Source organism: Tachysurus vachellii, chromosome 3 (genome assembly GCF_030014155.1).
Source record: "Tachysurus vachellii isolate PV-2020 chromosome 3, HZAU_Pvac_v1, whole genome shotgun sequence".
Classification (NCBI taxonomy): Eukaryota; Metazoa; Chordata; class Actinopteri; order Siluriformes; family Bagridae; genus Tachysurus; species Tachysurus vachellii.
This window is the reverse complement of record NC_083462.1, coordinates 26080390-26092513: the sequence shown is the minus strand read 5'-3', so window position 1 is coordinate 26092513 and position 12124 is coordinate 26080390. Positions and strand designations below refer to the sequence as shown.

At 37.9% G+C, this 12124-nt stretch overlaps 1 protein-coding gene across 4 annotated transcripts in view; it reads left to right on the top strand.

Annotated features, from left to right (window-relative positions):
• The window catches only part of LOC132843282 (1-phosphatidylinositol 4,5-bisphosphate phosphodiesterase beta-4-like), a 62721-nt gene that overhangs the window by 16051 nt on the left and 34546 nt on the right, over window positions 1–12124 (top strand). For all 4 annotated transcript variants that reach the window (XM_060866481.1, XM_060866480.1, XM_060866483.1 and 1 more), the window contains 4 exons: window positions 3523–3620; window positions 8939–9019; window positions 9364–9423; window positions 11925–12068. In XM_060866481.1, coding sequence (XP_060722464.1) covers window positions 3537–3620; window positions 8939–9019; window positions 9364–9423; window positions 11925–12068 — 369 coding nt within the window. In that variant the 5' untranslated portion in view covers window positions 3523–3536. The remainder of the gene's footprint in view (window positions 1–3522; window positions 3621–8938; window positions 9020–9363; window positions 9424–11924; window positions 12069–12124) is intronic.

Sequence of the window (12124 nt, the reverse complement as noted above, 5' to 3'; positions counted from 1 at the left end):
CTGCCACTGCTGGGCCCTTGATTTGATTGAGTATGGCTGTTAACCCTCAGCTGTATAAATAAGATAACTGTAAGTCGCTCTGGATAAGGTGTAAACCTGCTCATACCACACAGCTTTGCTTCGAGGTAGCTCTTCCTGGTGATCCCCAGCGATTTATTAGATGTTTCCAGAATCTGGCGAGGACAAAATTCATCTCAGCATAATCTCTTATTCTGAAGCTGCATGGTAGCTCAACCTCCTACAGTGAACAAAAGTTTGAAAAATTTGGAATAGTAAGAGCATAAATTCACAATGAAAAATAGCTTTGTTCCAGTTTAGCTTTCCTTGTTTTGCTGTTAGGATGTATTAGACATGAGCTGCAGTAGTGTTGACAAAATACTTGCATGCAATGGGACATTTGAAGCCAATTATATGTAGTATGCAGTAGCAATATATGAAGATTAAAATTCTTTAACACTAGACATGAATTTTATCTACTTGTAGAAGGTGAGTTTAGGTCCAAAGATCCTGGCCTCGAGCATGCAATCAGTGTGGACATGCTCCACCATTAAATTAGAATTAGACCTTTCAGGCAAAAACTGAGTTCACGTGAAGGTCAGGCATAAAATGTATGAAATGAAAGTCAGGCCCTCAGCTCCACAGCGGAATTACAGTACATACAGAGGTTTTTTATGATTTGGCATAATTTGCTACTATTTTACAATCAAGCCGTGTGTGTGTTTCTGTGTGTATAATTTATAAACTGATCGTTTTTAGCTTATATAGTGTGGTATAATCTTCATACCTTCATGACTGACTGACTATAAATAAAGCAGATAAACTGACAGCCATAGTTAAAACATAATTCTTTTTTGTTTTGTTGAGTTAAATGATAAGTATCTCCCTTTTAAATGATGGTAGTCTCTTTTATTTGAAATATGTGTTGTTCTCATCATAATGAAATAACAATGTCATTAAAGCCATATACAGTAGATATGGATCTTGAGGAGAGCTAATGGGAGCTGGCTGAGACATGCTATTAGATTATTGACTAAGAGGTTTATTTTTAAGGTTTGTTTGTATTTACATGACATTAATTATTCGGTATCTTCCTGGTTCACAAACAATAACAGAATTCCAGAATAAATACTAGACTGAATATAATAGACTGCTTTGTCCATGATTACTAATGTGGTAGGTTTTTGTCATCTGTGTAAGGAATACAACATGGCAGGGTGTGTAGTTATTGAACAATAAATCAACAGCCAGCCTAGAGTGCTGTATTCAACTTTTAACGCAGCAGTTTGTCATTGATTTCATTTCTTTATCCATTAAAGTCGAGCCACATGAATCACAGTAGGAACCAGAAACCCAGATCATTTCCTTCAGGATATGAGGATGTAATCCTTGAGCATTTCAGATATGCTAGTTATGGACTGGAGCTGGGTTTTTGCTCATATCTCCCCTGTGAGCCTTACTGTCATTCATTTAAGAGAGATGATGAAGCCAGAAGGACTGGATATTACCCTAGAGGCCATTTTAAATGGCATGCACCAGGAGACTGTAGTGTGCGACTGCAACTAAGCTGTGTCGCCTTGCATGACTTTGAGAAAGCAGGATCTCTTAATTTAAATTGTTTCCCTTTACTTATTTTGAGCAATTTAATAAAATTATCGATTTTCGGTAATCGATCGTTCCAGAGATTTAATTGCACTCTTAGTAAATGCTTAATATTAAACTTGCGTTGGGTTTAAAATGCACATTTAGCATATTATATGTGTATGACTGAATATTGCGATTTTTCTCCTTACTGCATATTCTGACCTTTTGACAGTGACAGTAAATTCTTTGCTGTGTTTTAGACTGATGCAAATACTTGTGTGTGGTTAAGATCAGGTAGCTCTCGTATTCTCACATTCTTTGTCTTTTTCTGTCTGTTTGTCAGTCTGATTCAATCCACGAGGACTAAAGCTAGGTCTGAGACCAGTCAGGTATTAGTGACATGGCTGTAAAATTTGAGAGGCTTTTCTTGGACATTTAAGGCTCTCATCAGTGACTGATCCAGGGTACACCCTCTCCTGCTGTGCTCAGACTTATACACAGGACAATGTTATCATCCATTAAAAGCAAGGCCATATAATGTCCACAGGTTCAATTATTCAAGTTGCTGAGTGCTTATATGACATCATCAGTCGTGGGTGAGTTATTGGCACTCAAAGAACAAAAGAAAGTTATCTACAAGAACAGATAAAAGGATATAAAGGAAAGTTTGAGGATCGTCTTTTCCTTTCTTTTTTTTTTTTTTTCATTTTTATCATGGTGCTAAGTACTAAGTACATGGATGTGTTTAGGTTCAAAGCCCCACAGTTTGAACATTCTAGGTGTTGTGGTACAATAGTCAGGTTGATGGAATGGAGCATGGAACAGATGTTTATACCAAATGATGGTTAATGAAAAGACTAAAGCTTTCTGTTTTCTTCTAAAAGGTTTCTCATTAGTTCTGGGAACCTGGGAAGTCATGGAAGGCTGTGAAAAATTATAGACAAATGTGGCTGTTAATGGCAGTCGTTTAGTTTGAAATGTTTGAGTTCTTATGCAAATGTCAACCTTAACACGGAAAATGAAGCTGTGAGAGTGGACGGAAAAAATGCTGAATTGGACACATATTTAACTGATTTCTTTTTTAAAGCAATTAGATTATTTATGAATCAAATATGTGAGATGCTCTCATGCAAAAAAGACACTAAAATAGACACATATTTTACATAGATAAACATTGTTGTTCTTCACAGGGTTTTACGTTGTATTTGATTAAATTAAATATTTTTAAACTTCTAAAATGATTTAATGCACTACATAATCTAAGGCTGATAATAAACAGAGGTTATTAAAGTATAATTAATGTAAGTGTGAAAAAGTTGATACTGTAAACCTTATAAGAGGGATATTATTAAACATATATGGATGGAGTCTCCAGTGTCAATGCCGTGTCCTGGTTAATAAGTTTTCTGCCTTTGGGCAAGAGACTTTCTCTTTCTCTGTAATGTGATTTATCTTATTAAAACGGCTGTTAGGCGAACGATGGTCTATTGCTAAGTGATGAGAAGAATATCTCTGCAACTGTAAAAGTAACAATAAACAGATAAAAAGCACAATGTGCTACATCATGTGTGTGATTAATAAATTGAAAATGATCATCAATGGCAAACTACTGTGGTGTTATAGAAGTACAGTATAGAAGATCAGTCCTAAACAGCTTAGCAATGGAGCACTGTTATCCAAAAATAATTGATATTTCATTGTCAATGATGGATGCATTCTGCATTAGCCAATAAACATACCCTCAGAAATCTTCCAAGAAGAACATAAGGGGAAATACTGTGGTAGTTTTTACCGAGAAGGACTTACTGAGACTCAGACAGAACAGGCTTAGTTTGTCTTGTAATGCACACATTATTTTGGTGCTTATTGTTTCTTTAGTAATCTATGTCTTGCATAATGTATGCATAACATTGTCCGGCATGTCCACTTTCTGCATTTCAGATCTGCGAGCAGCCATGACGAAGTCGTATGAATTCAACTGGCAGAAGCACGTCCCTGGTTTCCTGCAGGAAGGTGCTGTGTTTGACAGATTCGATGAGGTAACCTAGCATGTCCTTCTTTATAGTCACTTGCACTCAGAGCACTAACTGTCTTTCTTTATTTTTGATAATGCAGATAAAATGAACACCTACATTTCCAAAAAAAAAGTTTCAAAAGTGAAAGGTTTGTAGAGACGTTTGTCTAGACGTCTGATCACTTGATTACTGTCTTGATTACTGCTTTTTTGTGCGTATGAGACAAATCACTGCAGATTTTGTCGAATCTCATACCAGTTCCTAGTTACTGCATTGCTCATTTGCACTCAGGGGCATTAAAAGCTTCAGTGACTTCCAGACACGCGGCACACATCTCCAGAGATAAGAGCCTCCCGTGTTCCCCTCCCACGGCCTTTCTTCATTTCCCCAGCTAACTCAATCAGACCACTTAAACAGGCTGAAATGGGATTGGGCGTTGCACTGCACTACCCCAAGGACAAGAGTAACATAAACATCCAAAAGACAGATACTCATCTTCAGAGCAGAAGATTCCAGCTCAGCCAGAGAGGAGCATAATATAAGTGAATTTCTTATTTAGACTCAACAGGATGATTACATCTTTTGCTGGATGAAGTTAAAATGTGTTTATTTCCATCTGAGCCAGCGTGGCATCAAGCAGAACTGATGTTTCACCTGAGAAGCATGTTTAGTATTAAAACTGTCATTAACCCTGTGCAGTACTTCACACGCACACACACACACACACACACACACACACACACACACACACACATGCACCACCTGCTAGGTCTTGCACTCTGGAGACTAGCAGAATATCCTCCCACCCTGTTCTGCACACATATCAGACACCAATCATTTCCAGGTGGATAATTACATGCTGAGTTAAATAGCACCTTGAGTAGGCTGACACAAACTGGAGTCTGCTTTGCTGGATGGCAACAGCATCGTACAGCATAGCTCAGTCCTATATCTCAAAATAAATGAAATCTCTGAAATGTAAGAGAATAATAAAAGCTGCGTCTCATTAACAGAATTGCCCTGCAGGGTATGAGTCTTTTGATTAACATCGCAGATGCCTAGCCTAGGAATGAGGATGTAAATAAGACCAGGATCTTGTGGAGAACAGTTACTGTTCATCCTGTTCCCACAGGGCAGCAGACGGTGAAGCTCTGGAGCCGGCCACCATCTTGGCTCCGGCTGCTGCCTTAAAGGGCATTCGCAGCGTGGTCATTATCCTTGCTCATCGGTGTCCACTTGCTTTAATGACACTCGAGTTTATTAGCACGTAGGTCATTAATATTTTCAAGTGATCATTGTGTGTTATACTCAGGGACAATTTATCAGCAAAAGGAAATGAGTTCACCTAGACAAATGACACACTAAGAAGTCGGGTGGCCTAGTGTCCTAGAGCAGTGAGGATTAACAGAAGCCCTTTTGACAGAGGCACAGATTCTCTAAAGTGCCTCAGCAGTGAAGAAGAGCATGTAAACATGGCATCTGGATTCATTTTCTCCACAGACTTCTCCTGGCAGCGGCTCATCTAATTTATTTTCATCTGGAGGAGTATTCTGGAGTGTGGGCGTCAGGCTATCCACTATTTTCTTTTCTCTGGAACAAGAATTATAGATTCCTTTTCCTTTTACTGTCCTTTCTCTTTCGCTGAGGAAATGAAACACTCACATCCATAATCTCCAAAAGCCATCCTTACTCAACACCGCTGTGTGTTCAGATCCATCACTCTCTCTTCTCCCTCTGGGGAATCCCATGCAGAAATGACAGCATGAGATGTTCACAGTAATCTCGCTCAACTCATTTAGACACTGTCTATCTGTGCAGTCCCCCAAGCCATCTTCTTTTGTAAAGCTTTGTCACTTCTCCCCTTTTTGGTGAAGAAATAAACTTCAAGCTGGTAAAATCTTTGCAAAACTAAACAAACTGCAGATTTGTTATGTATTATTTTGTATGTATTATATGATCTGTGATGATTAGGCTTGATCTTGATGTAATGTGCTCTAACCTATACTCTTATATTATGCTGTGCATTAAACAGCTTCATTTTTTCAAGCGTGAATCTAAAATCTGTAATACGAACAGAGCAGTCAGGTGAATAATTATCGGCAGACTGACAAAGTGAGAAATATCTAACCTTTAGTTGAACTAAATTTATTTTACAAAAGTAAGAAAATTCATTGACAATGTTATCTAAATCATGTGTCAATTATTGGCACTGCTAGAAATTTTTATGAACAAATTGTAGCCTATTTCTGTTTTCTTATTAAAGTTAACCAATGTGTTGAGGTGGAACAGGGGACAAAATTCCCATAGTCCTTTACCAACTTGGGGAGATCAGAGAATCCAAATGAAACAAGACAAATGCATATTGATCATAGTGTGTACAGTAAATCTGGTAATGACTATAAACAATGTAGACAGATACACTACTAGGGCAAAGTTTAAAGCATCTAGAGGTGTTATAAACCCACCTTGAAGAGGACACTACTGTATTTTTTCCACAAATATAGAGACAGACTTTTTTTTTTTTTTACTGGATCACAGTTTGTGGAAGGTGGTGGCATTTTATGACTTAAAGAAAGCTATCCTTTCTATTCATCAGTTTACACACACAAAGTTTTTGTTAAGAGACTACTAGCTTGCACTGTAAGAGACTGACACTAGCTTGTATAGTCAGCTGACTAGTCAAATCCAGAGTAAAATGGTTTAATAAGCACAGAATCTGGCTTTTTAAAGGGCTATCCCAAGAGTGATAAACTTCACTCGATTGAACTAAAGAAGAAAGTGCTTAAGAAATAATCCCAGGATCTAAAGGGTTTGGGTAATGTGTATTGAGGTGTGATCTCGGATTCCTTGGTCTATATTCTCTAATCTCATCAGGAATTATATACTGTAGGTACCACATGGGGTGGAGTACATAATCTTTTCCATTAGTGCTAATAATTTGGTATATGACTGCGCATGGTAACATCCAGGGTTATCTTACGTTCCTTGAATCCTAGATTTATTTACAGAGATGTAATAAAAATGATAGTCTTTGAATTAGTAACTTGAAAAAAAGTCAATAATATTGTAAGTGTAGACTCGAATAAACATAGCTAATCAACATTTGGCATTGGTAATAAAAGAATGTTATAATAGAATCTGTTAGTAATAAAAGAATGTATTACATCATTCAAACAAATGACCAATCAGAACAAGGACCTATAGATCAGGTAGAACATTATGATTCATTTACAAGTGTAAAGTAAATTTCTACTTTGACCACACTTGAAAACAAGCTTAGTGTTTTGTTATGTCTGAGCCCCAAACTGGGAGAAAGCACTGCATTGAGTCTAAGCATATTTGCATGTGTAGCACAGCTTTTAAATAGGAATACATTCATCAACTCAGCCAAAGTGAAATCAAATGCGACCCACTTCTGCAGCTCCACAGCCAACTGTCCTCATGCCACTAGAATAAGCAGCTAGCTACACTGTCTGTAAATAGAACCAGTACTGAACACCACCACCTCATAGCCTGAGCATGTGGGTACTGTTCATATTTCATGTCACTTGGCTGTTGACCGCTGATGAAAACTGATGTTAAACCCTGGCTAGTGTTTTCAGGGGAACTCCCACTAGCTTGACTTCACCCTGGGTTCTGTTCAGTGCAGTCAATGACACGGCCTCCATCATTCATACATACGTCATGTAGCCGAGTAGCTCTCCCAGAGATGCCTTCCTCAGTGGAAATCAATCCATAGACATAGACATAACAGAGAAACAGAGTGTTATGTTTTGAGGACCACTTCCCATGCAATGAACAAGGAATCTCTCTTTCTTTCTCTCTCTTTTGCTCTCTCGCACTCTATCCCTCTCTCTGGGGGCACTTCACGCTTCAAACTATTCTGTTCCTCAATTCTTAGACCCCGTATCACACACATCTCTGCTCTGTTGCCATGCTACCTAATGTAATCCTGAGCTTTCTTCCTGCTACAAATAGCATTAGGAGTTCAAGGTGACCCTGATAGTCTTCCACAAATAAATAAATAAAATGAAGAGTGTTTGGCTAACTGTAATTGAGTCATTTGTGCTGATTGTATTTAAGGGCAGTCTTTTGTTTCAGGGGCACTTCAGATTTAATCTTTGTGTTAAAAAATCTTCTCAAATACATCTCTGCTTGTGATCTTTAGCCTTTTTTTCATGAAAATATTCAGATTAGACAAACAGATGCTATTGTTTTTAATTCTGACCATTTTTTTAACCAAGACCACAAATCAGTTGGAAACTTTATAAATCTTTAAACACCGTCATATTAATAAGGTTTTATAATGTTTAGTTGTTAATGTTTGTTTTGGTTTATGTTTGGTTCATGTTCATTAGCAAAACACTAGGTGATGGAATATGATTTGGGAGAATGATGTTAATTCCTCCAGTATATTACATTTACAGCTGTTCTGGTTGCTAGTGGTGTCCCAACATCTGAGTTGGAAATTAACATCTGTGGGTTCTACTAGTGGTTCTATTCATGTCTAATTTAGTCATATTTATCTGTTTGTGTATCTGGTTTTGTATGTTTGAAAAAAAAAAAAAACACAAAAATCATTACACAGAATTATGTTGGAGATAAATATAAAAATATTCAAATTAAGTGTAGTAGGGTATTCAAATAAAAAGTCAATTAAGGGTACGCACATTTATTAGCACTTCCTGTTGTTCTTCACCATGACAGGGTGATTAAAAAGAGCTGGCATTCGATTACATTAATCCTTGTGAACCACATTACTAAAGAACTTTCATTTACATCCATGTTCCTTTAACATTTAGACCAGTGTGTTCACCACTAGTTATAAATGAACTTCTTAAGTGTTTTAGAAGGCAGAAGGTGTGTGTTTTTTCCACCAGATGTGTGCTACATGTCAGTAATATCTTCAGATGTGTATGTTCAATTCAATTCAATTCAAGTTTATTTGTACAGCACTTTTTACAATTGAATTTACAAATTAATATTAGATAGATTTAGTTCACAATGTATATGTGTTTATCCCCAATGAGCAAGTCTGAGGTGACTCAGGCAGCAGTGGCAAAGAAAAACTCCCTTAGACGGTAAAGGAAGAAACCTTGAGAGGAACCAGACTCAAAGGGGAACCCATCCTCTTATGGGTGACACTGGAGGGTGTGATTATAAAAATACAGTCAAACAAATGTTGTATTGATGTAAAAGACCACATGGAGTTCACATCTCCTCTTTAGTATCACAGAGTCTGACTGGAGCTGGTAGATCTCTAGATGTCTAGAGCTTTAGATATGTGTAAAAAAGATGTGCCTGATGGACCGTGGGGTATTAAAACAAGTTCTGTTCCACAGGATCCCTTTGTGTTCGAATCCGGTTGCCTTTTCAAAGTTGATGAATTTGGATTCTTTCTCACATGGAAAAGTGATGGCAAGGTACAAGATTTTTTATTATTGTTTAAGAAAGAGATCTCATTCACTACATGCAACTTGCAGGCCCTCTGATTATCATTAAAGTATAATTTATATGAACCATATGCCATTCAGATCTGTTTAACTGCACATGTTGTTTAGAAATACCATCCTGCAATGCTAAGAGCACAATATATGATCTGTTACTGAACAGCTGGCAGGACAATTAGAGTCTGAGCTGTAATCCATGTTAATGTGTAACAGGACGAAGCTCATCGCAAATCCAGTTTGAACTGTAGCTTCTCATCATTTGCCTGCTCTCTCTCGCTCTCTCTCTCTCTCTCTCTGTCCTTTTTTTCTTTTTGTAGGAGGGTCAAGTCCTAGAATGCTCCCTCATAAACAGTGTCCGTAATGGAGCAGTGCCAAAGGTGAGTCTAAAAAGAAGTTATTTCATATGGAGCTGCCCTGAAGAGCTAATCTCTGCCATAGAAAAAAAGCTATAGAAGCAATAGAGGATAGGAAATGTTTCTCTAGAGGTTGTTGAAGAAGAAGTTGAGAACCCTGAAGGGAGCTAAAAGAGCCTTTACCTGTTGTTTTTATAGGAAAGTGTTAATACTTTAATGTATCTGTACTTCCACTGCAAAGCAGAGATACATCATTAGCTACATCATGTCCTAGACATCAACCAGAATTATTATTTTTATTCTACTTTTCAAGAATTGTGAATATAAAAGTTTAGTATTTTTTCTGTAAACAGTATTTAATTCTACAGTAAACAGGACCCTCCCTGTTCAAAAGAAATGTTGTTTTGGCACTCCCAGCTAATGTTATCACCCATCAATGATCCTCTGATCTCCTCTGAGCTGAGCAAATATTGACCTATCCAAGAGATTGGCCCTTCCTGCTTCTCTCTGGCATTTGACCTTTTTTTTTAAAGGACTTGATTAATTGAAAGCCCAGCTGTACCAAAGAGAAGTAAAATCAGATGCATACATACCCTAGAAACCGTTAAACGATGTTTGTGTGTCAGCACAAGTGTGTGTGCGTGTATGTGGGCGTCTGTTTACTTGCAAATATAGACCAGGACGTGGCATGTGTCATGCTTGGAGAGAGGGAAGTGTTCTGTTTTACTATCATCTGTCCATTGTTGGGTGACATGTTGTGTCTGGATGCAGCAGCTCATAAACAGCAGAACAAAGGCAGATCAGGAGCTATTGTCTGTCATTGGACATGACTTCAGTGTGCAGCATGTCTCTATTGTAGTCCAAAGTAGATTACATGTTTATGAAACTCTATTATTTTGCTAATTCGCACGCAAGTGTTACAGAATTAGTGGAGCACTGGAGTCGAGTTTTTGACTCACAGTCGTAGGCGCTTCAGCCTTTGTTTCTTACACGATTTTCAGTTTTTGAATATATCATTACATGAATTTGATACAAATATGTTATCGCTGTTCTAGCCAAAAACACAGAGGCAACACAATGGCTCAGGTTACACGACACTATTAATTCGACAAACAAGCGTCACAGCAGATTTGTTCTGTTGACTCAGTACAATTGCTCAACACTTGGTTTTATGTGCTGTTAAAATGCCAATTTAAAGTAAGTGCTAATGTTTAACTAATAGTGCAGCTTTCTTCATGTTAGGGTTTTATTAGGGACAACAACCAGAAGGAGGCAGGTATGATAATGGTTCTAATTATTTTACTTTACTTTAGTAAGTTCTATTAGATCTATAAGAAAATAGAATATATCAGAATAATTAGATATTCTGATATATTATAAGCTTAGATTCCTCCACATATGTAATAGAAATAAGAAATAGGGAATTCAGTCACATTAGTTCATTTAAGAACATAAAGATAGAACACAAAAATCACACAACGTTCTAACTCATTTATTTAGTAACTTCCTTTTTTGACAACTTGCAGTTTGATAACGATTACTGATTCACGTTCTCACTAAATTATTTACTTTCTCCTTTATTTATTCACTTGCTTACTCACTCACTAGTAATAAATATAAAAGTAATAAAATCAGCTCTTACCATTAAGAATAGCTAAATTTATTCACAGAAATACATTTGTCACAAAATCGCAGTCAAAAATCTATTTACACACTACTTGTGTTTTATTATTAATCATTATATTAAAATCCCCCAGTGTTTATTCAGTTAAAAACATTAAACATCATTTAAATCTTTGCTTAAGTAATTACCAGTGGCAAGTTATCGGCGAAATAAATGCTAGAGAAGGGTAATATGGTCAGGCGTAATAAAAATAGAGAACTCCAGTGGGGTGAGTTTTAATAAGGTCATAACACGTTCATTTCACACTTTTATTTTAGGAGAGATGTGTAATAACCTAAGGGCACAGTGGTGAGAGAGTGTCCGTGTATGTGGATATAACTGAACTGGGTTTGGTGTGTGCGTGTGTTTGTGCGTGTGCGTGCGTGTTGGTGTGCGTGTGTGTGTGTGGTGTGTGTGTGTGTTTGTGTGGTGTGTGTGTTTGTGTGTGATGTGTGTGATGTGTACGTGTGTGTGTATTTGTGTGTTTGTGTGGTGTGTGTGTGTTGTGTGTGCGTGTGTGTGTTTGTGTGTGTGTGGTGTGTGTTTGTGTTTGTGTTTGCTTGTGTGTGTTTGTGTGTGTGTTTGTGTGTGGTGTGTGTGTGTGCGTGTGTGTTTGTGTGTGTTTATGTGGTGTATGTGTTTCTGTGTTTGTTTCTGTGTTTGTTTGTGTGTTTGTGTGGTGTGTGTCCGTGTCTTGTGTGTGTGTGCGTGTGTTGTGCGTGTACATGTGTGTGTGTGTGTTTGTGTGTGTGTGTGCGTGTGTGTGTTTGTGTGGCATGTGTGCGATGTGTGGTGTGTGCGTGTTTGTGTTTGTATGTGTGTGTGTGTGTGTGCATATGTGTGTGCTCTCCGTGGTGCACAGGACCCAAAGATCGCTGCGTCTCTGGAGGCAGCAGGGAGGAGCGAGGCCGATCTGGAAGGCTGCGTCATCTGTGTGTGCAGTGGCCCCGACCTGGTCAACCTCAGCTTCATGTACATGGTGGCTGACAGCGCTGACACTGCCAAGGTAACCGTTATCACAGGATATTGCTATGGAAATCTGAGCTTTAACTAGCACAGTGT